The sequence below is a fragment of the Daldinia caldariorum genome (assembly GCF_022478825.1).
Source record: "Daldinia caldariorum strain CBS 122874 unplaced genomic scaffold F4812scaffold_18, whole genome shotgun sequence".
In the NCBI taxonomy this organism is placed as follows: domain Eukaryota; kingdom Fungi; phylum Ascomycota; class Sordariomycetes; order Xylariales; family Hypoxylaceae; genus Daldinia; species Daldinia caldariorum.
Genome location: NW_025953054.1, coordinates 458832 through 486647, shown reverse-complemented (window position 1 = coordinate 486647; position 27816 = coordinate 458832). Strand labels below are relative to the sequence as shown.

The 27816-nt window shown below is 47.6% G+C and overlaps 3 protein-coding genes across 3 annotated transcripts; 2 read left to right on the top strand and 1 right to left on the bottom strand.

Annotated features, from left to right (window-relative positions):
- Positions 1–3: 3 nt before the first annotated feature.
- F4812DRAFT_441948 (uncharacterized protein) lies at positions 4–3363 on the top strand. The gene is made up of 6 exons (XM_047935275.1): positions 4–310; positions 391–2032; positions 2086–2133; positions 2190–2302; positions 2359–2627; positions 2699–3363. Exons 1-6 carry the CDS (start codon positions 134–136, stop codon positions 2955–2957), a joined length of 2508 nt encoding a protein of 835 aa, XP_047787076.1. The 5' UTR covers positions 4–133; the 3' UTR covers positions 2958–3363.
- A 1018-nt stretch (positions 3364–4381) lies between these two features.
- Positions 4382–13279, top strand: F4812DRAFT_462470 (mitochondrial protein from FMP27-domain-containing protein; the record flags this gene model as incomplete). The annotated part of the gene is made up of 1 exon (XM_047938049.1): positions 4382–13279. One exon carries the CDS (start codon positions 4382–4384, stop codon positions 13277–13279), a length of 8898 nt encoding a protein of 2965 aa, XP_047787075.1.
- Positions 13280–15520: 2241 nt separating this feature from the next.
- On the bottom strand, positions 15521–18738 carry F4812DRAFT_153409 (uncharacterized protein). The gene has a single exon (XM_047929740.1). It carries the CDS (start codon positions 18493–18495, stop codon positions 15814–15816), a length of 2682 nt encoding a protein of 893 aa, XP_047787074.1. The 5' UTR covers positions 18496–18738; the 3' UTR covers positions 15521–15813.
- Between the last annotated feature and the right edge of the window lie 9078 nt (positions 18739–27816).

Below are 27816 nucleotides of genomic sequence, written 5' to 3'. Positions count from 1 at the left end.
CAACTAGGTTAGGTACTTTACCTGCTGAATGGTTACGTAGTGCAACTTGGAATATTCAACAACAAAACTTGGATAGCAAAAGTATTCCGTATTCCATGGAGCCAACTTTGGATGCTCTAAAAAATAAGCCATTATGATCCCACGGAAGCGTGCAAAACCAAATCCCTCCACAAGAGAAAACAGTGATGCTAGTCAAGTTGCTCTCCCGTCACAATCATCTCTAGCTCCGGGCCAGTCGATGCCACCTACAAGGCGAGATAGTTCGAAGGCATCTGCATCTAAATCTAATAGGCTTGATGATATAAAGCAGGTCTGCAATTTAATACGTGATCAGGTTATATATCCTATATCTTAAGGCTTCGTACTAATTAGAGTATTTATATGTCACAGGTGCGCAAGCCTCGAAGTTGGTATGGTTCTTGGTCACAAGTACCTAAGTCGTCTGCCTCGACCCAAGTCTCACATCAGACTATCATGGGTGGCACCCTACGTCCCGTCGCCTCTCCCGACTTTAGTCGTTTCGAAACTAAGAAGGATAATGGTTCTGTTGAGTCCGACGGCCAGTCCACTGGAACACTACCTAAAACCACCGAAGCACCTGTGCAGCCTGGACGAGATGATAACAAATCTGCAAAAGCCCAAGAGGCTAATAATTCTGCCGGCGGCGGAAAAAGTAATGAGATGAAGATGTCAAAGGATCAAGAGGCTCCTAATGCGACCGCCAACAAAGATGAAATTCAACCATCAGCAGAAACGACGCAACTACCACAGGCCTCGTCTAGTTGGCTGGGATGGTTTGGAAGATCAGCAGTGCCAGAGGCGACTACTCAAAAAGACAGAAATGCGAAAGCCGATTCTTCGAATGAACCCGAAAGCATGCAACTAGATACACCTCAGCCACCTTCTGAACCCTCTGAACTCTCTGAACCTCCCAAGCCTCCCGAACCCAACCAAACCCCGGCGGGACCTGTTGAACCTACAAAGCCTACAAGTTCTTGGTTTGGATTTTGGTATACATCAACAACACCAGCCGCTTCAGAAAACTCTACACAAAAACCGACCGATACATCACCCGTCGAAGAATCTTTGCCAAATGAGAATCAAGATGTAACCATGGAAGATGCCCCAGCTTCAAAGCCTACGGAAGTCAGCCAATCATCATACAGCTCAACGTGGGCCTTTTGGTCCAGGGACACAGGTCAGAAAGGCAACGCAAAGACTACCAGTACTCCAGAGGCGGGCGAATTGGCTATAATGGGGGATGGTTCAGAGGCGAATCCAAAACGCTCGACTAGTGCAGAGGTCGGCGGAAGTGCAACGCCGGTAAAGGAACCCCCGACCAAGACATTAAAGGAGCCACCTATTAGGGCGAATTCGTCTAAGAAGAGCAAGAGAGCACGACCGCAGTCTATGAATATTGGTGAACAGATATCTAGACCAGGTACTCCGCAGTCAGACGTGTCTGTGAAGACTGTGCCATCAAAGTTACCCGTTCCGGAGCCAAGCAAACCATCTGCACCGAACTTACTTTTACCTTCCTTTCGTAATACATATCGCATGAAAAACAACCCGTCAATAGTCAAGCAGATTACACAGCTGCTACTACGAACGCAACAGCCTCCCGCAAATCATGTATTCCTTGTTAAAGAAGCACCCAAAATAAAGAAAGCCGTTGTCATTGGCATCCACGGCCTTTTCCCGGCATCGTATCTAAGACCGATGATAGGCCAGCCGACGGGAACCTCGATTCGCTTTGCAAATCATGGCGCCGAAGCAATACGAAGGTGGGCTGAAAGTCATGGCTGCGGGGACTGTAAGATCGAAAAGGTTGCTCTCGAAGGGGAGGGTAAGATTGCAGATAGGGTTGATAACCTCTGGAAACTCCTCCTAAATTGGATAGAGCATATCCGGGGGGCCGACCTTATTGTTCTGGCCTGCCATTCTCAAGGTGTTCCTGTTGGCCTAATGCTTCTAGAAAAGCTAATAGATTTGGGTATTATTACCAACTCCAAAATCGGAGTTTGTGCTATGGGTAAGTAATACATGATGACCAATGTAATAATGGCTGCTAACTTTGTCGATTAGCTGGAGTTTCACTTGGGCCTTTCCCCGATTACAAGTCCAGCATGGGCAGTAAGTATTTACTATGATTGTTAGTACCTAAATATGGCTAACATAGGACATTGTAGGGCTGATGGGCACCGCTGCTGAACTATGGCAGTTTGCCGACCCGGAAAGTGAAGTATCTAAGAGATATCAGCATGCAGTTGAAGCAGTCGTTAATTATGGAGCTCGTATCACCGTAAGTATTATATCGCACTCCTAGCAGTTGGTTGTAACGAATACTAAGCGTGGTAGTATATTGGTAGCATTGACGACCAATTGGTTCCTATGGACTCCGCGATCTATGCGCCAGCTTCACACCCCTACATATACCGCGCTGTGTTCATAGATGGACGCATACACGCTCCTGATTTTATTGCTCACCTAGTTGGGTTTGCGCTGAAATTGCGGAACTTGGGTATATCAGATCACGGGCTTATCCGTGAGCTCTCTATACCACTAGCTGGGAGTCTCTATTCTGGAGAAGGTCATTCGAGGCTTTACGACGACGAACAAGTTTACGAGTGAGTTCTTATTTATTTTTTATAGAATTACTCGTGAATGGCTGAGGCATTACTAACATAACACACTGAAGCTTGGCAATTTCACACGCTCTCGAGACTACCAGTGTTACTGGTGTTCCATGTCAAATTCAGAGGCAGGAGAAATTGGCGAATCCCAATCCTTTTATGCTACCTTGGATTATGCGTGGGCTACTAGAAGAGGAGTTTGTGAAGACAGAATTATACTCGGAGACGACGGAGCTGCTGAAGCAGTTTGACAATTGGTCGCCTAGCACTAAAGCACTCAAAGACGTTAAGTATAGACTAGAGGTTATCCGGTCAAAGCTCTAGCTAGGGCATCGATGATGCACTGTAATAGGTAATTTATGGGAACTCGACAACGCCGATTTTACTCAGGGGGCAACTAGTCATTTTCTGGAAGCATGCAAGGAGTTACGCGGCTGACTTCAGTGGGGGAAAACATCAAGCGATTTTTTTTACACCCCTTGGCAATATATAGGGGACTCGGTGAGAACGTTTTAACATAAGTTGAATTTGTACAGCTTGATTGTTAATACAGATTATTACCTACATAACGGGTACCTACCTATCTAGGTTATATAGGAGATTCTTTTGAGCCCCTCGGAGTTTAGAGAGTCAAAGTGAAATGAGTATATCCATTGCCTCAGATTAAGATGGATGTATCCACTAATAATTGAACGCGTTGAATGAACACTGGAGAACTGCGGGACGGGAGGAACCGAAGTTTGCTCATTTTATTAGTATTATAATTCCCAAAGAAAACGAGATAATGTACTTCGTAAAATGGAAAGCTCAAAATAAAAACTCTATCTGCATTATAGATATACCTGAGGTAGATATGGAATGACTGCATGCCCGTGGTTGATCTGAATTTATGTGACACGCCGGGCAGTACAGGTACCTTAGGTACCTGGTGTTAGGGACCTGGCAGCCTGGATTTACCATGTAGGCAAGATGTCAGGTAGGGCTGACAGGTTAAAGTACAATATAATACAATACAATACATCCCCCCTTTTGGCTACTTTTGAGAGATTCCCTTCCTGTTATTGATGTGAGTTATTTTATTTTCTTTATTAACCATTCCCTATTTTCTCTCCTAGAGTCTACGCAAGTACCATGAGTTATTATTAACTTATTAGACTTAAGTGGGTTAATACCAGTTACAATCCACCTCAGTTAGGGGTTTTTTTCGTCTCTTTTGTATTGTAGTACTATGTACACTGTACAACCCTTATTTTAGCGTGTGATTTCCACCAATGCGGCTTGCATTGTGACGTGCATACCCTTACCCATTCCTTTCCCTATCTCTTTCCTATCGTAGCCTTTTTCTAATTCTTCCTCCCATTTGTCACGATTTGCGATCCCTTTACCAGAGGTAGCAGCTGCAATACTTTAGTTCTAGATATCTTAGAGCTTAGGCACTGTTCAGCCTACGAATAGCTATCTACAAATCCGAGAAGGGACGCACCCGGAGATCAATAACTACCAAGTCCACGTTCGATTATTACCCATACCTTATAGAACAAAGCTATCCGTGTCTTTATCTTTAACGCCGTTCCAACCTCGACAAGCCACGATATGGATTAGAGCCTGACTCAACTATTCGGATAATGCAGGGAGCGCAAACACGTGAAGAGACAATGTAAGGACAAAGTAAGACATCTAGTCTCGTTCATTATGCTAATATCATATTCTTAAGTTAGCAACGCGGGACGCGCCTTGCTTAAGGTGTCATGGCAATCTTAAATCCGACTTTCTTTTTTGGCGTAGTCGTCCTCCTATACCTCTCGTCCTTTGTCGTGTTCGCTGTAATTCGTATCGTAACCGGTGTATCTATACAACGACTTGGATACATCTCGCTCCGCCGACTGGCTTATACCCCTAAAGATGGCATCAAAATCGAGATCCGAGGCCTGGGTCTTAACGTCCACCGTCCGACTTTCTCCCAACCGACTTGGCTCAGCATCGTCGTGAGCGAACTCGCCGTAACCGTGGATATTAAGGCACTTGAAAGACAGAAGCACACCGGGGTTGACGTTAGCGAAAGCGAGGGTGAAGAAGATGGTGGTAAAGGACTAAAGCCATCCCCCACCACGAAAGCTCTACCCAAGAAACCCCTTTCTAGGCAAGCTGCTTTTGAGGCTGCTCGTAGTGCCACTTGGAAACAGCTCACAAAGATCAAGGACCGCGTGAAGAAGCTCCACCGAAATGTCAGATGGCTTCGTATGGTTGATGTTATGGCCACAGACTCCACGCTTAACGTCGTGGATGTTGGGAAAATACAATTTGGTAGCTTCACAATTGGCTTGGATACTCGAAATCGAATGGTGGACCGCGCACGTTTCTTCTTCCAGCCGAGATCCGACCAGCAACGCCAACAACATTCCGCTGAATGGATCGTTACACTGCGAAGTATCCTGTTCACAGCCAAGGGATCCGAGGCTATTGAGATTTTGGACAGTGCTACGCTGAACATCCATGGATTCCTCTACGAGAATTTGGATGGTTTACGGGATGCAGCCATCGCACTGAAATTGGGGAGATTGCATATTCCCTACGACGATGTACGAAGCTGTATTGAGCGTTTTCAGAAATTCAAGCGCCAAAACTCGAATACGTACACTCAAGCTGAGTCGATCGAGGTTTCGGTTGACAAGGTGTTGCAAGAAATCGATCAGCCAGGTAGTACGGATCAAGAGTTAATACAAACGGTGTCCGACTCTAAAGAGTTCGTGAGCTCCATACTTCGGGGAATTAAGGAGGTCCAATTTGCAGTGAGCTTCGTCAGTCTCACAAAGAAGGTAGATGTTGTGAAATCAGCTGGCTCGCCTTTGTTGCTGAATGCGTCCATGAAGGAGGTCGGTATAGACTTGCATCGCTTAGATCCCAAGTCCCCGGCACATCGCATGTACTTTCCTTCAAAGGACATTGCTCACGAAGCCTTGGCCGCGGCCCTATCAATCTCTGTTGGACTTGATGATGGTAATGGCAGACCAGAAAGGATAGTGTATATTCCTATGGCTACTACCACTGTAAAGACGACACTACCCTCGAAGACTGTAGAGCTCTCTGACGCTGGAAGCCCCGAAGAACGAAATGCCAACATTCTCTTTGCGAACTCTGTCGTTACTTCACCTTCGGTGGATCTCTACCCAAAGCATCTCCCCGTACTTCTTGCTCTTCTCCAGCCCCGACCGAAGGTGCCAAAAGCGCGACCGCAGCAGAGACACATGCTCATTTCTCGTTTATTGCCAAAGGCTAATATCAAGTTTTCTATGCATGAGCCTGTGTTAAGGATAGCTTTACCTCCAGTGGAAAAGACGAATGATCCGGATGATTTCGACTTGATTATCTCGTCTATTTCCTCGATCTCGCTTGACCTCGAGTCTTTTCATTCTGCAGTTGAAGACTTACACTACTCTTTAGTATCGTCTTTCCGACTTCAAACTCATCATCTTTATTACCAGACCACTCAGGGCAGTCGCTTTGACCTAATCGAGACAGAGTCGTTCGACCTCAAGGTCCAATTGTCGGCGACTCCTGATGTTCATGTAATCGCCAACGGCCAGGTCCAGACGTTTTCGATTCGCATGACAAGGCCAGAGATAACTGAGGGTCTGCGCCAAATTGTTCGGCAGCTCAAGCCAGATGTTGAGCCTGACAAAAGAGCAGGGTCAAAGACGCAGAGATCTCGGAACATTGTTCGTTCCTTACCATCGTGGCTACTTCATTTCTCAGTACAGGTCGAAGACTTCAGTGCAGAGATTACGGGCGTCGATGAAGACTTCCCCGGAATTACTCGAGGCGTCGTGCTGCAGGTAGAATCGTGGTCTACAGAGTATCGGGCTCATAGATTAGATTCGTTACGGAACAGGCCAGCATCTCGAAGACGTACGGCTAGCCGATCTTTCCTACCCGATGCAGATTTCTTGAACTCAATTGCTGTACCGCAATCTCCACGCAAAAAGCAGCAGGTTGAGGGTGATGGACGGAGATTCACTCTCCATACGCGGAATTTGGAGGCTTACATAGTTGAGGCGCCTGAGAAATGGGAAGCCGAGCCGTTCGTTCAAATGCCCCGCTTCGAAGTGGCACTCTCGACACATAGTGATGCTCAGGGTCCTATCCTTCACGTACACTCCCATATGAAGACCCTGCTTATCCATTATTCGCTGTATCGACACTATTCCCTAGGAGTGGCTGTCATGGTCTTGCGAAATGCATTCGCAAGGGGACCAGGAGCGGGATTGCCGCCCCAAACACCAGCAAGTCCGACAACAGGATACTTAAGTCCTCCACTGGTATCGCCCGACTCTCCCATTGCTGATCAAATGAACAAGTTCCCGATGTACGTAAAGGAGCTTGTTTCATATGACTTTAAAGCCTCGCTTATCCAAGTTAAGGCTGAGATGCCTTCTGATCCCCCCTTGATGATGCAGATATATGGCGTGGAAGCTGGCCGGCACAGGTGGTCGCCTCCCTTTTTCTTTTCGAAATTGGTCCGACTATATGCGGGTGCGCCTCGGATGCGAGGTGTTTGGGCACGCGTTGCAAGCATTAAGAGCATCCGCTTAGACTACCGGCAGTCGCGCAGGAAAATGTCAACAGGTGGTTTTCAGGACGACAAAATGTTTGATATAGTGGCTGAGGCTATGCGTCTGGCGGTACCTCATGAACTTATTGTCAGCGAAATATCCGATAATATTATCAATGTTATCAAAGCGAGCGAACAGCTACATCACCGCTTTAAGACCGGTACAAACGAATATATCCTGGACAAGGCACCAGAAGGCCCGAAGAACGTTCCGAAAGTCTCGTTAAGAACTCGTACCCTTTTGTTTGAGCTTGAAGATGGTGCTTTCGAATGGAAGCTAGGCATGATCTACAGGGCTGGGCGTGTTGAGCAATTGCAACGACTTGCCCGCGAGGAAGCTTATCGAGTTAAAGTGAAAAAGATCCACGAGGAAGAAATGAGGAAAGAATCGGACCGGATCAGGAATCGATCGGTGATGACAAGAGGACGAACCGCAGCTTCAAATACTTCTTTTGGAAGAAGTAAGAGTGAAGATTGCCTCGCACAATTTGGCCGTGGAGAGCGATCATCCAGTGAAGCACCGAGGAGCAGGAACCCTCGATATGATCCGGAAACGATTCGTGGCATGAGTGGTAGCGCGCATGTCTCGATCCAGGAAGCTAGAACTAAGCTCCATCAGCATAACGCTCAGAGCTGGAAGAGACGTATCGATCGACAGTATACGATGGCGAGAAATAGTACGAAGGAATTACGCGGCTTATTCTGGGGTCTTGACCAGGTTCCCGACGATATCGAGGACAACGAGAAAATCCTTGGTGTACCTGAACGACCGGCATTGATGGCAGCATTGGTAACAGATTTGCAAATAGTGATTGACAAGCCATCATTTCCAATTCACAAGCTGCCTGACTTTCTACATGAGGTCGGAAAAGGAATGCCTAAGGACATGAAATATTCTCTCCTTGTGCCTATGAATGTCCAGATCAATATGGGCGAGGCAAGAATTAACCTTCGGGACTATCCTCTCCCCTTACTTCATGTTCCTGCTACCAAGCCCGGCCAGTCATCGAGGCTTGCAGCTTTGGCACTCAAGACAGATTTTGTTATCGCAGAAGAATTCCACGGCAACGAATCATCCCGTAGAATCAGAGTCCAGATTACCCCGCCGGAGAGCTCAGAGCCAGGAAAACCGAATGGGAGCTTCGCCATAGATGTTCGTCGCACCGTTGGACCTGTGAAGTCCTATTCCGACATGTACGTTGACATCAACACGGCATTACCTACCAGGATTACCTGGTGCCCTTCGTATCAACCAGCGATTCAAGATATGATGATGGCCATTGAGTCGTTCACCAAGCCCCAGTTAGACCCCTCGGAACGGGTAGGATTTTGGGATAAGATCAGACTCAATTTCCATTCTCGAGTTCGAATCGCGTGGAAGGAGGATGGCGATGTTCACCTTGCTTTGAAGGGCACTAGAGATCCTTATGACGTTATAGGCAATGGCGCAGGGTTCTTAATGTGTTGGAGAAACAATGTCAGATGGAATGTCCATACTGAAGACGACCCAAAAAAATTCATGGCTGTTGATAGTGGCGAATTTGTTCTTGCCATACCTGACTACAGCCACCAGGCCAGAGAGGCGTCACGTCAAGTCGGGGAAGACGAGAGTCTGTCAAGTGAGAGCAGCTTCAAGTCCGGTGCTTCATTCAAGAAGGTGATCATGAAAGTCTCTGGCAACGTCCAATGGTTGGCTGGGTTGGTCTTTGAACAGGCTATCGAAAATGGAAAGCGCAATTTCGAGTTTAAGCCGCATTACGAGGTTGTTTTGAAGGCTCCGCAGCACGCCAAATCTGAAGACAGTTCTCTCCCGTACGACGCCTTCCGTGGATTCCGAAGCGAGCACATACATCTCTCCATTGCAATCAGAGCACCGGTCGACCGAGATTGGGCGTCGTCAGAGATCCAGCCGTCTAAGAGTTATAACGCGGTACATCTGACGCCTCGATTTTTCACTCATTTCTTTGCTTGGTGGTCTCTATTCAGCGGTCCAATGTCGCTTCCCATCCGCCAGGGTTCTCTATGGCCTGGGAGAGAAAAGAACAGCAAGAAATTCGGAAGGCATTTGGGTACAATCAAGTACAACCTCCTCTTGGCCCCCTTGTTCCTCAGTCACATATACAAGCATAAAGATGCCGAAGACTATACCGAGAACTCCGTTTCAGCTACAGGTATCAAGGTTAGGTTTGACAACTTCATGCTCGATATTCACCAGCGCCGAGAAGAATTCAATACTCGCGATCGAGGTCATAAGACAAATGGTAGAACCACCGGCATGAAAATTCACGCGGCTCAGCTTGATCTTGTGTCCGCAGATGTTCGTGCTGTCTCTGCTAGTATCAAAGGTACGACGACCGAGGCCATCAAGAAGAATTCAATCTCGACGTTGATGACCCAGCATGATGAAGACGGTACAGATCTCTCCCATTTCACTATTCCTGATAACGATTTTAGCTGGATCGACATGGATGATTTTGTCGAACTCGACTGGATCCTACCCTCAGAGTCAAATCCGGATACGAAGATTCTGCCGCTTGCATATGCTCCTCGTGTCACGTATTTCAGACAGACGGATATCGGCGGCATCATAGATGGAGACCCAGATCGCACAAGTCCTTTCGGACACGAACCTACCCATTTCTGTATAATGAGTCAGGACGATGATCCTAGGAGGGTCCAATTCCAGTTGATTCAGTCTCGATTGGAGCAGCTAAAGGCTCAGATAGCTGCTAACGCCCGCAATGTCGGCGATGCTGAATTGCGCATGATCCGTGATGACGGCAACGATCCGGAGCTTAAGGCTGAATTCGAGACGCTAAGTAGGCATACAAACGTCTTGAAAGAAAAATATGTGTTCATGGAAGATATGCTACAGCAAGTGGCAACCAAGACGTCGGCTGATAGCGAAGACACTCCTGAGGATTTTGAGTCTACGAGCCACGAATCTCGTGAATGGATCGATATAGGAGATGAAAAAGTCAAGATACCGTCAGGAACGGACTTTGCGAGCGACTTCAAGAACAGGTTTGTTGTCCACAACGTCCAACTGAAGTGGAACAACCTACTGCGAAACATCATTCTCCGATATAGTCACCAAGTAAGCCAACGGCGCGGCTTCGTCTATTACTTATCCCGACCGGCGGTTAAATTTATCCTGGATATTGTAGAAGAGCAGACCAGGGCTAAGCAAAACAGCAAGTCCGCTAACGCGCCTAATAATGATGCACGCAATCCTTCGGCCGCAAATGGTAGCAGTCAGTCTAGTGAAGCTGACCCGGATATCGAATATCGTATCAAACAAATCCTCAGGGATGGCAGAAAATATGTTGACGCCGATGGATACTCTTCAACTGAAGGCCCTACGAATGTAAATATGGAGGATATTACTAGTGGTATAGCAGACGAGTTCGCTCCTCAAAACTCATACCATGTTCGCCTTATCGCGCCGCAAATACAGCTCCAAAGCGACAAGAACAAGAAACACGTGGTTCTAATTACCGGAAAGGGAATGGAACTGAAGGTAGTCGAGGTTATGGAAAAGGCAAGACTGTCTGATCAGGTCAGCGGATTGGTCCAGCGACGTTTCTTGCTCAAGATGGATAGTGCACAGTTCTTTGTGACGCATCAGAAGTGGTTCTCGGGTCAACTACTGTCGATGTATTCGGGCAACACATACGGAACACCTGCTGGGGCCTCATGGCCTCCTTGGGTGCCTATGGAAGTCATGTACGATTTCCAGTCGGATCCGTTTGGCTTCAAACGAGTTGTACAAGAGACATCGGCCATACTGAGGTACGATAAGTTCAACACCCTTCGGTTAAAGTACAATGACGAAGTCAATACCGAATCCAACCCTCTATCGACAGAGAGCACTGAGAGCAGAATGGATAGTCTCTGGGTCGACTTCCCTCAAGCCAGGGCCCTTTGCAATTCGTCGCAATACTATGCCATGTACGTCATCGTGCTTGACCTCCTGCTATACAGCGAACCTCTTGAGAAGACAAGGAATGAGAGGTTAGAGAAGATTATACTGGCCTCAGACTTCAGTGACCTTAGAGGAACTCCAGAAATGGTTACTCGACTGCAGGAGCGTATTCGCCAACTGGAGGATATCAAAGCACACTTCCAAATCCACTCGAAGTACTTAGATAAGCAAGGATGGCAGGATAGACTACTCCTGGAGCGTGATCTCGCAGCGTGCGAGGACGAGCTGTTCTTCGTGATGAAAGCCATCACTACCTCGCAGCGAAAGTACGATAATGCTTCCCAAAGTAATGCTTTGCTGAGATGGACTATTTCAGCCAAGGAAATCGTTTGGCATCTCATCCGTGACAACAATGAGCCCCTCGTCGAACTGCAGCTAAGAGACGTCGAGTATGACCGAACTGACAACTCGGACGGATCGCATATAAATTTGATGCAAGTGGGCAAGGTATTAGGCTTGAATCTTATGCCAGATGCAATCTACCCGGAAATGATCGCTCCCTACTTTGAGGACGAGAAGGCAGCCATGGCCGGTCTAGATGGCAAGCAGATGGTTCGTGTCTACTGGCACATGTTGGAGGCTATAGCAGGTATCCCCGTGATGGACCATTTCGAGGTCAACCTATTTCCCATGAGAATCCAGCTTGAACATGAAGTTGGAAAGAAACTCTTTGAATACATATTCCCTGGAATGGACGAAGACAAAGCCGATGAGCACTCTGACTCGCCATTTATTTTGAGATCTACCTTCCCTGGCGAGACGGAGGAAGACGATGCGCCCGACGAGACCATGTCTAGCTCCAGTAGGCTTGGTTCTGCGACGTCTGACAAGGATCCTTCATTTTCTACGCGGGCTGGGTCATTGGAACTCCGCCTTCGCCCTACTCTGACCTTGGATTCGCGCCAGCCTGAAGACAGTGATCAGAAACCCAAGGCCATAAGCGTCCATTCGGGTGATGGTAATAGCGTGTTCCGGCTCTTTGGCTCTAAAACGGTCACTAAGAAGCCGTCCTACGAATCTATTCAGTCGGGTAACGCTTCGCAAAAGACGGGAATTGGACGAGCGGCGACCATGGGCACAGGCACAGGCAACACCACCGAAAACAAGAAGGGTGGACGGTTCGGTCTCTCCCGGAAAACTGGTAATGCAGATGACAAGCCTTCGGACGACTTGACAAAGATGATCGCACGTGCCTCCAACTACGTAACGTTTGCGTATATCAAGCTGCCATCGGTTGTACTCTGCCTTAGCTACAAGGGCAAAGGCGACCGAAATATCGAAGATGTGCACGACTTCGTCTTCCGACTGCCAACTATCGAATACCGTAATAAGACGTGGTCCAATCTTGATCTGGCCCTGGCGTTCAAATCCCGCGTGATCAAGGCGCTTATCTCTCACACAGGTGCTATTATTGGCAATAAGTTCAGCAAGCATCGACCTACTACGGCACAGCAAAACAAGCTGCGTGAGCTAGCAACCAGTAGCGTTCTCCTTGCAACGCCAAGCATATACAATAGTGGCGACAATAGTGACGATTCGGCAAGCTTATACGGAACGAGCCCTGTTGATTACTCGCGATCACCGCCGAGGAGCATAAGAAGCGCACATTCAAACATGCCAGTGCCGCAGCGACCATCTAGTAGGAGCTCTAGTCTAGCCTCGTCCCACTCGTACAATCATGCACCTAGTAATGGCGCGGAAAACAGAAGCATGCCACCTGTGCCTTCTTTCGTCAAGATGACACCTCCAACACCCATAGACCGTACGCATAGTGGTCTAGGATTTGACATACCTCGACCAAAAACCAGCGCGAGTATAAGCGCAGAAAGTTCTTCAAGTCCGTTCCGACCAACCACTAGCAGCGGTGTTACTATTACTAGCGGCTTCACTATGATTGAAAATAGAGGAAGGCGGAAGTCGACGGGTCCGGGCTTCATTAAAGGGAAACTCAACGCGTTGACGAGCCGACTTAATAGAGATCGAGACAACAGCGACGCTAGGAATGACCACGACGATGAGCAAGAAGACGATGAAGATAGATGGATAGGATAGGAGGAATAGAAAGAAAAAGGGCTGACCCTGTCAAAGCAGCCGGGTATATTCAAATGAAGTAATCGATAATTCGCCCTCGAAGTCAGACAGGCACATAAAGGAAGGACCCCTGATGTATAAAGACGGAAGCTCGCTAGACATAGGAGATGGATTATAAAGAATAATTGGATACCATACGAAGCTCTCTTGCTTTGGGTAGCCTCTACCGTTGGTTACGGTCGTTTTTTTATTCTGTTCTGTTCTGAGCATTTACACCCCTTTTTTTTTCAATACATGCCTACACATATTTGGAGTTCGGGGAGTCGAGGTAGCCTTGAAAGCCGATAAATCCTCATTGTGCCGCACTGGGAAATAGAACAACCATAACAACAACAACAAGAATAGCAGCGCCGGCAGCCTAATTAGCGCTTGAGTTCATATATACATACCTCATACAGTACCCAAGATATACATATTTGGCTGGAGTAGCGAAGGGATGGGAGGAATTAAAGCATTGCATTGGAGAAGGAAAAATACAGGGTGTACTAATGGGCTTTTTCGATATTGATATACTAGTAGTTGAAATAAGATGAATATTTACACTAGTTTTTCATGTTGAGGTTATACAAAAGATGAGACTTGTACAGCTGAACTCTATAAGCATCGAGTTTGAGTAGATATTTGAAGTACAGTTCGTAGTTTATACTATACGTAGGCGAAGAGTTTTCAACTTCATAGATGTTTCTTATTAGGTATTAAGGATATACTAGAAGGTACTTTAAGAGGTCGTTTATGATTTATCATTCACAAAACTCAGGTTTGGTCGGTCATATTTAGGGGAAAATAGCTTTAGATTTAACCTAATATCTTCATCCAAGACGGTCAGATAAAAGCTCGCTATATCTCCTAGTTTCATACCGACTCGCCAACTTCTTCTCCAACCCCAGCAGCAGCAGCCCCTCGAGAGTGCCTCTCGCACCACTATCGTTCTAAATAGGTACAGAAGAGGTAATAGGTATGTAACTCGTCACGCGCAGGCGACGAAGAGCGGATTCGGTCCGCCGCGAATATAATACCTCGAGATAACCTGGTAGGTATACCTGGTACAAAAAAATAAACGTAGACTTGTATGTTGTATGTGTATCGCCCGCTGTCGCTCTATGTCTCTTCTTCTTCTTCTCTATGACGAACGACGTATTTGATATACACAAACGCTCCCACACACATACACATATGTGTTAGGTATATATAAGGTATGTGTATATGTATACCTCAGATTAGGTACCTAGTAGGTAAGGTACTTTCCAACCATCGTATCCCCAAACGAAAAACCATCGAAGCAAATCAAATCAGAAAAAAAAAACAACTAGAGAAGAAGAAAAAAGAGTGACAGAATAACCAAAAAAAAACAAGTGTTTAAACTCCAACACGCACTAAACAAATATAATAACAACTTTTTTTTTAAAAAACCTGGTCCCGACCCTCTCTTTCTCTTTTAACTTTTCTCTATGCAGGAAAAAAAAGGGGGGGTGAGAAGGAACCAAAAAACAATACAGAAGGAATAATAAATAGACAGAAAAAAAAAAGAAAAGGTTCTCAGTTGCCCGTCGCTGTCTCTACGGTTGCGGTGATGGTGTCGATGATAAACAACAAAAAAACAAAGCAAGGTACCTAGGTAAATAAATATGCGCGGAAACGACTGATGCGGAGCGGGAAAGGTGCAGCCGGTCAAGGTATACAACAATGCAGTCCTTTTTTTCTCCCCCATCCCCCAACCTTCGTTAAAAAAATAAATTAAATTAAAACCCAAAATTAGAAACCAATGCGATAAGAAAAATGCAGAGCCGTGCGTGGTCTATATCAATCAATCAATACAATAACGTAGACAGTTGTGGTGATGCTGTTGTTGTCGGTGGTGGTGGCAGTGGTATATCCCCCCCGTTCCCCGGCCTCCAACTGCAAACATGACAAAAAGTACCTAACCAGGTAAATAAGATGACAAAAAAAGCCGCGGGGTCGTGTCCGCCCCTGAGAACTCCGGTTGGCTCGAAGGCCGCGATGGTAATGATGATGACGATGGTGGTTTGTCTATATCCGAGAACACCCCCAGCAGGGAAAAGGAAATGCTTTTTTTTGGTTCGAGGCGGAACTGAGATCCGACAGTGTGAGTGAGCGAGTGTGTGTGTGTATGTTGTTGGTGGCGATAATGAATGAATGTGGTATATCAGGCCGTGGTGACGATGACGGTGATGGCGACAGGTATAAAGGGTAAGAAAGATGGCGTAGAGAGCGTTGGCGTTCGGTGAGATACTAAGGTAGGAGGACAGGTAATATATATGTGATAGATAGATAGGTGCCTATATAGGAGGTACCTAAGGTAGGTAGGTATGATATGTATAGGACGTAGGTAGTATGTATCTAGGTAGGTATCGCTTCGAGTACAATACAGTAAAAGGTAGGTATATATATAAAAACAGGTATCTCTCATTAAAACAGGTAAAGCTACCTCCTAGCTAGGACCCAGAAATTAGAGGGGGGGAAGGGGGATTAAGGGATCAGATTCGGCCTCCGGGGAGGGGAGTGACGGTCGGGAATAGAGCGAGCGGAGCCGCGTGGCTTCGGCTCGTAGTCCTAGCGCGTCGACGGGTCTTAGGAAGAGGCTGCTGTTGTTGTGATTGTTGTTGTTCCTTCGCCGCCGGAGCAGCGGCAGTGGCAGCGGGGACCGGCACGTCGTAGTTGGACCTCGTGAGGAGGCCCGCGTGCGACTGGGTCCTGCCGTGCCTCTCGCGGGCGGGCTCTTGCTTCGGGGAGACCTCCTCGTCGAACCTGAGAGCGGTCATGGGCGTCATGGGGGGCGCCGTCGCCTGCGTGGGCGAGACGACGACCACGGGCCCGCCCTCGGCCCCGGCCCCGGCGCCCTTCGACGACAGCTGCGCGATGTGCTGCGTCGAGTCGCGCCCCTGCCAGCTCGACATGCTGCTGCCCGTCCACCGCGTGAACGCCGTCGACGTCGACGTCGTCGACTTGTGCCGGCTCGACGTCATCGAGTGCTCCGAGAACCGCGAGTCGGTCGTGGAGGCGCTCGACCGCGCGTTCGACGGCTTGAGGCTCTTGCCGAACCGGATGATCGGCTCGTCGAGGGTGTTTCCCTGGATAACCAGCCCGTCGTCTTCGTCGTCTTCGTCGCTGTCGTCCTCGAGCCCTTCCCGCTCGTACTGCAGCATCTGCTGGTGGTAGTCGTCCGGGATGAGCAGCGACGGCGACAGGCTGAAGGCCTGCGCCTCCTTGAAGTTGCGCTCGGGGGTCTGCGCCCGTTCGTGCTCGTGCAGGAGCTGCGCCGAGCTCTCCCGCCGCGGGAGCGAGAAGTTGGAGGTCACCAGAGGGGGCAGGTTCGGCGTCAGGGCTTCTTGCGCCGTCATGCTGGACATATGGCTGGCCGGGCTTAGAATGGGAACGTCCGCACTTACGGGAGACAGGAAGCCGTCCGAAAGACGGCCGTAGGTAAGAACGGTTTGGGTCTGGTCGCCGCCCAAGGACCGACCCCGTACTTCTTCCGGATATCGGATATCGCACGACGGTCGTTCCCAGGCGTAGTCGCAGTTGGCCTCGGCTTCGTGCTCGTAGCAGTAATCGATATCGTCCTCCCAGCTGTCGCCGTTGATGCCGTCCATCGAATAGTCGCGCGTGCTCGCGTGCGTCGTGGGCTGGGAGTTGAACTCGAATTTGCCCAAGGTGTCCGAGGCGTTGCTAGTTACCCGAGTCAGGGAGAACTGGCGCAGCAGCGGGACCGAGACGCTGCCCCTGAGAGAAGAGGAATTGCTCGCGACGCTCATCCGGGACCGAGGCGGTCGGCTCTGCGCGTGGTGCTCTTCCTCCTCGGGGACGTCCGGCAAGGAGCTTATGCTGTTGCTTAAGGGCCAGGCGACGTCATCCGCCGTGGTGACGGCGTGAGGCACTTTAGACAACGGCGACGGCTCTTCGTACTCCGATTCCATCACAGGTGAGACCAGCGGCGCGTGCGGAGTTTGAGCTCGTGACGGCGAGCTAGGAGCGAACGGTTGGGGGTTTCGGAAGCTGAAGCTCGATCCAGAGCGCTCTATAGACGCGCCTGACACTGAGCCAAACCTATCATGTCTTACCGAAGTCCGACTAGACGTCCTTGGAGGGTGATTTATTTGTTGTGTGGGTGGTACCTGTTGTTGTTGCTGTTGCTGTGCCAGAGGCATCATGCTACTCTCTCCTATCGGTGATCTAGGCGGGCGAGGCGGTGGAACACGGATCTTATCCTGTGATTGAGAACGCTTCGCTAATCGTATCGGTGGCAACGGGGGTAACGGAGGCGGTTTTGATGCTCGTAAGTGTGGTCCATCGGCGTTGAGCCCTGACGACGGATCTTCCTGGTGATATGAGGTCTCGGAGAAGGTTGGGTATCGCGACTCCCCGTGTGGGATGCCCTCCAAAAACGCCTCGGTGTGTCGTCGTCCTGTTACTTGCATACCCGCAAATTCCGACACGAGCTCCAAGCGATTCGCTTGGTCCAGGTTAGGCACGCTATCTTTATGCGTATGCGTGAGATGCTGGAAGTTATAAGGTCCCGAAATCTGCAACTTCCTTTGGGTCGACGCGCCCGGCTCCCCTCTCAACGCCCTTCGTCGCGTGAACACGGACTGGATGAAATGTTGCTCCTTAGACTCGTTCGGTACCTCGGTCACGTCCAACGAGCTGTGGGAGCCACCCTGGTCACTACTTCCTCTGCGCAGTTTACCTTTGCTACGACTAAAAATTCCCTTTCCGAAGAATTGCAAGCTGTCAGGCCGTTCGTGCGACGGTGTACCCGTGCCTGTACCTGTACCTGTACCCGTACCCGTAGAAGATCGTTGAGACGGGTTCCTCGACAAGCCGAGACTCTCCCGGCTCTGGTTCCACGATTGCCGATCTGACGCTCCCGAGAGACGCGAGGACGATCCGGACGACATCGTTAGTTCGCTTCGGTGCTTGTCAATGCTCGAGTTGCGCTTCTTATGACTGCTGAATACTCGGATGCGATCAGGCGAAGGTGGTGCATCCATCATTGGTTCACGAATGTCGCCGATGCTGTGGGAGCGTTGGTACATCGGCGCGTGAGGAGCAGCAAGATTCGTCGAAGAGTAGCTATTCTCATTAGCATGAGAAAGAGCACTACTCGTAGCTCTCGGGCGCTCCCTATCGTATGAGTGAGAAGACATTGACGAATACATTTTTCCTCCTTTTAATTCTTTTTTCTCTTCTTTTCCCTTTTTTTTGTATACGCCTAATGCAAAGAAGATGCGCCCAGCCTATTCCCACGTACCGATGAAAGTCGAACAGCCCAACTCGGGGGGTTTTTTTTTTTCAAAGTTCCCGAGTCGTTGTTGATTCGAATACTTTTCGAGTATCGTGAGAGGCTCTGCGAGTGCGCAGATAGCCACGAGAGAAAACTGTGGGGGCGGTGTGGCAGGCCACCTCTGTTTCCGTTAGGGGGATTGGCTATGGATATAAAAGAACTGACGCGATGGAGATATAGTGGATGGGGGCCTGTCAATATGTACCTCGAATTATCATGTAACTAAGGTGCAACTCTGTTTTGGTCGAGGGTAGGATTGGATGTAATAGATGTAACAAGGGTACCAAGGGTACCTCTAATATAGACAGGGGTGAAGGGGGTCGTTGGTCGGTAAAAACGAGAGAACGTCCTGTTACGGCTTTAGCTGGATCCCCTTGGCAGCTTAGCTGTGGCCCGGTTTGAATTTCCGTATGCCAACAGCCCGGGCTTGCTATCTTGTTCCGGCTCAAATGGATGAAATAGCAATAAAGAAAACAAATCGTGAAGGACCGGGACCGGGACCGGGGCAAGAAACATAAAATATGTAAGTCCAATGCTTCAATAGACGTTAATGTGTCAATATGGGTAGTGTGGCGACTCCTATTCGCAACTCATATTTCCTCAAGCCCCGAATACGACCAGGCTTGCAGTTCAGCTTTTGTGATAGTTCACACTTGAGAACAGTATGAAAGAATTCTAAAGAGATATTATTGGTGCTCGTCAAGCTCGACGATACACAGCACAGGCCGGAAACGTTATGTGATCCCGGGGGCTGCGTCTCGTTCCAGGGTATAAAAGTCGATATTCGGATCCGATGCTGTGATCTAAACACTCTCGTTGGTGCCGGCAATTAGGAAACCAGGCAACTCGATGCTGATATATTGGCTGTACAATATGCAGGTACAATCAAGAGGCGTCCGGGAAGGCCAAGTACCAGTCATATAACGGGATTAGATGGAATTTTGGGGTGAGGAAACTCGGATACGTTCCGGAGAATCAGATAGTTGTCACCCTTTTTTTCTTCTGTTCCCGGAAACTTTTTTACTATCAATGATAGATCACTAATATCCCGTCGACGATAACTCGAAGTACGATCGATAGCCGCGATATCTGTTTTCGGCCACAATAGTTTTAGTCACTTATAATTCTTCCTCCAAAAAAAACACATTTGTCTCAAGTAGTTATGTCAATTCGATAACCCGGGCGGGGGATAATAAGCTTCGTGTTCGAGGAGTCGATCTGGCGTGGCACCCGTCAGATCTGCTTTTTCTTTTTTTGTACCTGGGCTGGGCTGGGTTAATAAGATTCAGATCAACAACTGATGAGGTAAAGCCACATTTAAAAAGCCTAGAGAGAAAGAAGGATAGGATACGATATAATATTGTATAAAATAAGCCTGGCAATGTGGGGACTATGCTTGCGCACAACATCGTGACGATTACGCTTAAGCCTACGCCATTGCGCCGCCGCTGCTGCTGCTGCTGCCACTGTCTCTTCCCCTCACTCACTTTCTCTTCTTGACTTCAAGTAGGTAGGAAGCGGCGTTCGTACGAACGGGTTCCCGATGATCAGCATCTCTTCGTACTTCCCGCCCAAATTTACCAGCATTCAGGGTCTTGATGTCCCCTGCAACCCCCGTTCTCTCTCCCCACTGAGGATGAATCCTTGTTACACTGCAGTCTAGCTACAGCCAAATTTGGTACGCTCGTACAGTAGTAGGCAATTCCATTCCCGTCCTCTGCTGTGTACGTAGTGCCGTAGTGGGAATACGAAACAGGAGAAGTCCACAAAGCTTTGCCTTAAAAAGCCCCCGTCTCAGACTTGTTCGAACACTCATTCGACGGTTTAAAATAAAAACATGCATATTAAAAGACAAGCTGATATATACCAGGTACAAGTACCATGCATGCAATGCAGTCTCTCGCAGTTACGACAACGTAGGTAGAAAATAACGATATGAAATATCACGACTCGAAATATTGAAGACGTACCTTTTTATCGTATAAAGTTGAAAGATGACGCGACACCGCAGTTAAACATAGGAGGTAATTTAGGTACAAATGCAGGAAACACGCGTGTATAATAATTCTATGCTTCTTTGGGTACGCCCTCTTTATTTTATATCCGACTTTACAGGCCAGCCTGCTTTGGTTGTCGTCTTTTGGTTCGACTTCGGTTCGCCAGGTGAGCTGTAAATGTGTAGGTAGAGATATATGCAAGTGTGTATAAGTGTCGTCTTTTCGCCCGCCAGGAGATCGAATTTGGAAGTTAAGAGTAGAAACATGAAACGAAACAAACGCAAAGCAGAGGAAGGGGGGCGTCAACTACCTGTATCTTAACGTCAGACGAAAACTAGCAGATTGGATCTTCCTCGACGGCTCCATCGCGCCTCAATTGCCGTGGACCATACATAGATGTAGTATAAGCTGTGGATCAACCTATTAGAAGAGGGGGCAGTGTACTAATAGTTTCAAGGAATTTATATCGTTGCTAACTGCCTGTCAAAGCTAGCCTCGACGGCACCACCGTTTCTCATATTAGTTGACGCATCGAGAATACATTCTAAGGGACCGGAGACCCGTCGATCGTTTGTTTACCTGCCCTTAATAATAAAAAGGGAATGACATTAAGTCTATTCTATTATGTAGAAATTTATTATTGCAAATTATCAAATTATTATTAAAGCACCGCGCCATCACCATATGATCTAAGCGACGATATAGTCGATAGATGGTCAGATCTAAGCAATTTTAAAAACCTACCTAGAGGTATGAAAACTTATAAAAACCTACCTTTCTCCAAGGCTAGTTTAACCCTTAGGGTCCAAATTAAGTTTCAAGCATCCTAACACGCGAGTTATGACAAGGGTATGAGCACAGTTCTCATCCAAGTTGCAGGTGTTTACTTTTTGCCCATTTCCTTTTTGGAAAAGCCCAAACCCGAATTGATATTTATCAAGAAAGTATTCAGCCAAAAGGAGGTTGACAATCTTGTTGGTCACCCTAGTCAGCATCTCAACGTGGAAATACTAATCCCTTTTAATGCAAACTTTCTTCTACACCTGCTACATTACATGCGTAGTTGGTAACTGAGCTACAGCTGAAGCACACAGCACAAGTGCGATTTTCGCATCTAGTTCCAGTGGATCAATACGACATTAGATAGGTACATACGACATGCAATGGATATCTATCTACCTAATGTAGGTACATGTGTAGGGGCAACAAGCGTTGACGACATTTGGAGCAAGCCCACTGACATTGACTAATAACAAACTGGCTTGGCCAGCTTGGCTGACTGGATGGCTGATAAAGAAACAACTAATTCGGCCGCGGAATATGCCATAAGCTTGAAAACAAGAACCGTCCTTCTGGGATATACCTTGCATCTTCGTACATAAGATGCAGGCACAACGGCTTCAAAACCGGCGAATGTTATACCTATGCTGTGTTGGCGTGACAGCGTGGGTGATTGTGACAGGACAGACCCAAGAGCTTGGGTCCATCGTAAACAGATACCTCTCTGTCTCGATGCACTTCCAATGCCCTCTCGATGCCCTCTCTCCTTTTCAGTTACCTCACTACATTATGATATGCAATTTCGGCAATGAGAAACAATTCTTTCTAGCTTATTTCCTAACACGTTTCTAACGCGTTCTACATATCCAATACTCCGGGTATCCCTACTTTATCCTCGCTGTGAAAATGCACTAATACGCCCCCAATTACGTGGATAATACGAAATTGCTCTCCACTTCGACCTCGAATAGTTTTCTCCAGTTAGGTACCTACCTAAGAGCTTCCCCGTCCCCTCTACAGTAGGTACCTAACCTAGCCTAACCTTTGAAATATCGTCCGCGTAGGTATTCACTAGACGCGGAAAAGGGGGGGGTTTAAATACGTAAGCCACAAAAGCAACCTCGAAGCAAAACGCACTACAGAGCACCCACGGCTTCAGTGCTATGGTACTATTATGGCTTCGGAATTGAAGCTTATTATTGGACCGCGGAATCTGATTGCGACGATCCGCGAGGCACTTTTACTTGGACTAACGAGTCTAAGCGTCCGAAGCCACCCCTGGGTTCTTATGTGCACTATCTGAAGAAACACTACGGTCCCCGAATTACCTAGTATTGTATTTGTAGGTACTCCATCGGTTCGTTGACTATATGGAGCTAATGATCAACGAGATTTACTCCCCTCGGAGGTTATGTTCTCGTAGAGATGCGCCGATTTACCTGCCTTACACAATACATGGCCGGTTTCGATGTGGAGGTATCGGCTTTCGTGTACCCAACCTAGTGTAACTGTTGCTACTGCATACAGCATACATGGAGCAAGTACATGTGTAAATCTTGTGGACATGTTTTGGGCCGCATTTTGGGCCGTACCGTATATTTCCTGTGCAAGGAACCTAGCCGTACACCTACCAGCCTACCCGCATTTGACAGCTCACCGGGTCCCAGCACCGGCTGCTCAGGTCTAATAACGAACCTCTGCTAATAGGGCAGGGGAATTAAAACGGCAGGGAAGATGATGACTTGCTTAAAAATCTAGGAAGATTCGGCATCGGCCGCCCGGGCCTCATAATATGTAAACCGTAGTAATAATAAGCCGTAGGTAACTTAAAAGTAAAATAACATAATTTCATCAAACAATAATAAATTCGGCGAAGACGGCTCCCCAAAGGCGTCAGACCGAATAACCTTGAAAGGACTAACTACTATTACTGCACAATACCCATAATGCCTAAGTACCTAGTCTGTGTTTACTTATTTAGTCTTCCTAATTTTCCTCATCTTCGGTATAGGTAGACGATGAGCTGCATTACGCTAGTTCGAGCAAACCTTTCGCCATTGGGCATCGTTTGCTACTGGAAAACGGCTTGTTTATGCAGAATTCGTCAGTGTGTTTTTTTTTTCCCTTAAACCCCCTTACCGCGTGCATATGTAATGTATGTTCCAGATGCTATTGAAGATCCAATTTGGAACCGAGTCGTTTTAGTGGTCCCAAGCAAGTCAATTCGCTTGGGGAAACTGTCCCAAGCCGTCGGAATCCCAGCAGATTGACGTCGTTATGTAAATAATCATCCCCCAGGCTAAATGCAGATATGTGTTTCGAACAACGCAAGGTTAAGAGGTGGCCTGTAGGTAAGTAACTCGGACATATCGACGACGTAAGATAAAGTGATTGGTTATTACCATATTGAGCTGACAAGCTGTCATCATAACATCCACGTTTTATACATCATAAGCAAAACAAAACATGCATGCGGTACATAATATAAAACAGATTAAAACGAGGTAGATAAGCGGTACGGGAATCGGGAATCGGACGCAACGGAAAGGGAATTAATTTTCAACAGCTCGTGGCCGAATTAGGAGACCATGGTTGAAGAAGCAAACGCGCGTGGGAATCCTCCCGCTTTTCTATTAACGATCAAAGCCGTAAGACGCACGCGCCAGTTTGGGGGAAAAGTGAATCCTTCACGGATTTGCCATGCTGTAGAACGACCCGTTGAGAGAGGTAGATGCCTAAGGTAGGATAACATGGGCCAACTTGAGATAGACACTATTCCCGTCACTTACTCCCTTGAATACCAACCACTCCAAACTTTGACGCCTCATTTTTTTAATCCCCCGTCAACTGCCGAAACTTAGCCTCTGGGGTTAAATCGAGGGAGGTGAATAAACCCGGGGTTCTTCAACCCACGTAATAGTATATTACATACTACTAGTATAATACATAGGATACCTAGGTAGGTAGCTCAAGTCATGATACTCGCATCTACTACAAGGCGAATCCTATCCTAGCCTTTTTTCTAACCTAGTCCAACAGCAAAAGACGAGGCGATAATCGCATCACCTAGATCAGCGTAGGTGTTAGTAGTGGGGAAGATGTCTTTTTTGCGGCTCCGCCATCGAAACCTCGGGGAGTTGTTTAGGTATGTTCCATCTTACGTATCGAGATCCCAGACACGGACGTCGTGTCCATCGATTCGCTACGAAGGGAAGGGGGAAGGGGGACGGGGAAGTACATAGCCGAATTGGTTCGCCTCAGAATTAATTGCAAACATTTTGCTAAAAAGTCCGGTAGAGTTGCAGTCTTGTCATGGAGTCTCACGCTAGGGTAGCTACCATATAAAGTAGTTACACCATACTATAACGACACTACTATGCCTAGGTAGTTAGATAGCATGTAGGTTAGGTATAGGTATGTTTGGGTAGGCGTGCTATTACCTTATAGCATGGACCATATAACTACCTAAGAGAGGCCGGTACAACAGCGTAGAGACCAGACTGACTAACGATGCCATAATACGACATATCCACGATACATACCTACCTAATATGTAGGTAGTTAGTCCAGACTCCAGCGTTTCCCACCAGCTAGTGTTAGATAGTTTCCAATATGCCGCCCATCCTTTGGTCGTGGTTTGATACGACAGAGCAATTGTATAGCGTAATAGCCTAACGATTGCACGATACCTATTCTCAAGCATAACCGTAACTATATCCAATGCAACATAAAGTAGCCTACCTAGGAGGTACCTAGGTAAGTTAGTAGTTAAGCTACGGTAGCTTAGCTAACCCCTTCCCCCTCCCCTTTTTTTTTTCCCTTTCCCCCTCTGGCAGGCGCGAAAATTAAATGAGCAGTTGACCCACAAAAACAACAGCACATATAAGATTGACCATGTTAAATTCAAAAGATTATAGAAATTCGTAGAAAGGTAAACAAGAAATAATATATACTTTCACAATTATTGTGATATAATTTGTGTATTATTTACTGTTGGTTTGGTTATCGAATTACAAGTAACTGAAGTAGGTTATTGGTTTTGGTAGGGCTGCTCATTTAAAACTCGAGACCGCCAGCCCCTCTACGGATTATACTAGGTACTGCATTTGCATTTTACGTTACCCGTCACGCCGGCTTACATACACGTGCACTGACCGCATCGTTGCACCACTCAATCCCGTAGAACCGTAGAACCCTGCAGGTGCATCTCTTCTCAGGCACAATACCTGGGAATTAAGACAGCGGGATATTTCGACGGAAAACTCCCCGCGCGGGTCATAAGTTTCGAGTCCTTACCATATTTACATAGCGCCTTTTTTCTAGGTCTTTTTTAGCCTCGTTTAAGGTTCTTTTTGGCGTGTTTCTTTGCTCTCTCAAGGCCCGATTACATAGGTAGTACATTAGGGACACGGGTAGCTTGACATATCAGGTCCGTGCGTTGCGCCAGCTTTTTTAGAGGGGTTTACGACGACGACGACGACGACAACGACGACGACGGGGAAACGGCAGAACAGAATATCAGGTACCAACGATACCTACCTAACCTCAGATATACATACTGGCACGTAATACAAGGTAGGTAACTACTTACCTAGGTACGAAGTAGTTAGAAGTAAAGGTAGAATCCCGTCTTCGCAGAACGGGGCTGGAACGACGCCGGTGATTGGTCCGGCGGGTCCCTTGTCGGCAGCAATCACGCTTCTGCACTGCTGCATATCGGATCCCACGAGACTAAGATGCTTCCATGCAGTAGCGAGGTTTTCTATTCCATTCGCAGATCAGGGGCAGGATAGAGCACAGGGAAAAAAAAAAAAAAAAAAAGAGAGAGATAACCGATTCGTAGGGATGAGACCACTGTAGCTTACAGTTTCACACTAGGACAAGTGAGTTGAATTAGGTTAGGTGCCTTGATATGTTCAGTGCTAAGCAAGGCGCTGAGTTCTCTATCGAAGATCTCTAACACATCTACATAGGTAGTGTATGTCTCTAAGAGTTATCATGTATCCAAATCCAGCTTCGGCAAGCGAGTTCCCTACCGACGCTTTAGCTCTAGATCATGCACCTTCGATCTTGTTTGTTTGCTTGTTTCACCGCTGTCCTAGGACGGGACGCAACGCATATAACCGTTTTTTTGTTTTTTTTCGCGGGAAATAAATATTCCAAGCAATATACACACACACACACAAAAGCAACTACCTAGCTCTTCCTGATAGAAATCAGAGGGGCTCAGAATCTACAAACTTCAATGCTATGTACATGCTGCCATGCTAGGTATGCCTCGCTCCAGCCGCAGGCGGGAGCGGTGTGAAAATCAATCGACCTTTCCCCCTCGCATCTCAGGCCCTATCTCGTCACATTCCTATCCTAGTTTCTCCTCCCCGACTGCAGGCTCCCTTCTATGCGACTTCCTTGGCCCTTCCACGTGCTGCTCAGAACGCCCAGTGGCGCGGACCGGGTTGAGAGTATATTGTGCCGAATTGCGGCAGCCAGCCGGGCTTCCTGCTGCTGCTGTTGGTGTTGGTGTTGGAGCGTGCAGAATCTATTTATCTACCTGGGTAAGTAAACCAAGGTAGGTACCTATCTATGTGGCTACCGTTGGGATTCGCGAGGGCTTCTCTCCCATCACCATTTACACTTGGCGGGTTGCAAGTTTACTACATAGTATGCAGAGCAGGGCAGAGCAGGCCAGGGAAGGGTAGGTAAGGCAGGTCGCTCGCTCCCAGCCCCATCGTCTCAAGCCGAAGGTCTATCTATCTTACCTTACCTTTACTTTTATTACCTTAGGTACCTACTTTCCATATTCTTCCCTCAAGACGCCAAGGTACATAATAAGTCCCCACCAATGCCGCAGCTGTTTTACTAGGTCCAGGTAGGCATTTCGTTGTCTTAGTAGGATTAGGATCTGTACCGAAAAAAAAAGCTGTAGTTGTTTGTCCCAATGTAGGGCCTTTGCGATGATCATTACCGGGAAAGACGTCAGCAGGATTTCCTCCAAAGCGGGTGGGTGATTACCCCCTAGGATCCCTCAGCAGATCCAACGCCCAGAATCATGTCGAACAGAGGCCCAGGCGCCGCGTCGCTAAGGGAAAAGAGTCGACAAATGCTAGATTCGCGGCTGTTACTACACATGATTTTCTGAATACCTGTCGCCTTTCTATTATCGGAAGGTAGAAAATATGGTCAGCGAGCTGAAGAGCGCTGGAAAGTTTGGGATAGGCGGGACGTGTGTATGTAGGTAGTGTGTACGTAGGTATTCTCGTTTCCCATCTCCTGTCACCCACGTTAAGATTGTCGCATGGACATCGCAATATCATACGTATCTGCCTAGGTAGGCAAAGTACGTACATGTCATGGTGTCGCAGTCTAGGTAGGATTGAGCTAGAACGTACACCTGCCGCTTGGGGAACCGTGTGTATGTC

Bases quoted from the DNA above. Each gene is read 5' to 3' on its own strand.
- F4812DRAFT_441948 (XM_047935275.1), top strand. From the start codon at position 134: ATGATCCCACGGAAGCGTGCAAAACCAAATCCCTCCACAAGAGAAAAC. The intron at 2,033-2,085 runs GTAAGTAATACA...TTTGTCGATTAG, and splicing joins AATCGGAGTTTGTGCTATGG to CTGGAGTTTCACTTGGGCCT. The intron at 2,303-2,358 runs GTAAGTATTATA...TAAGCGTGGTAG, and splicing joins ATTATGGAGCTCGTATCACC to TATATTGGTAGCATTGACGA.
- F4812DRAFT_153409 (XM_047929740.1), bottom strand. From the start codon at position 18,495: ATGTATTCGTCAATGTCTTCTCACTCATACGATAGGGAGCGCCCGAGA.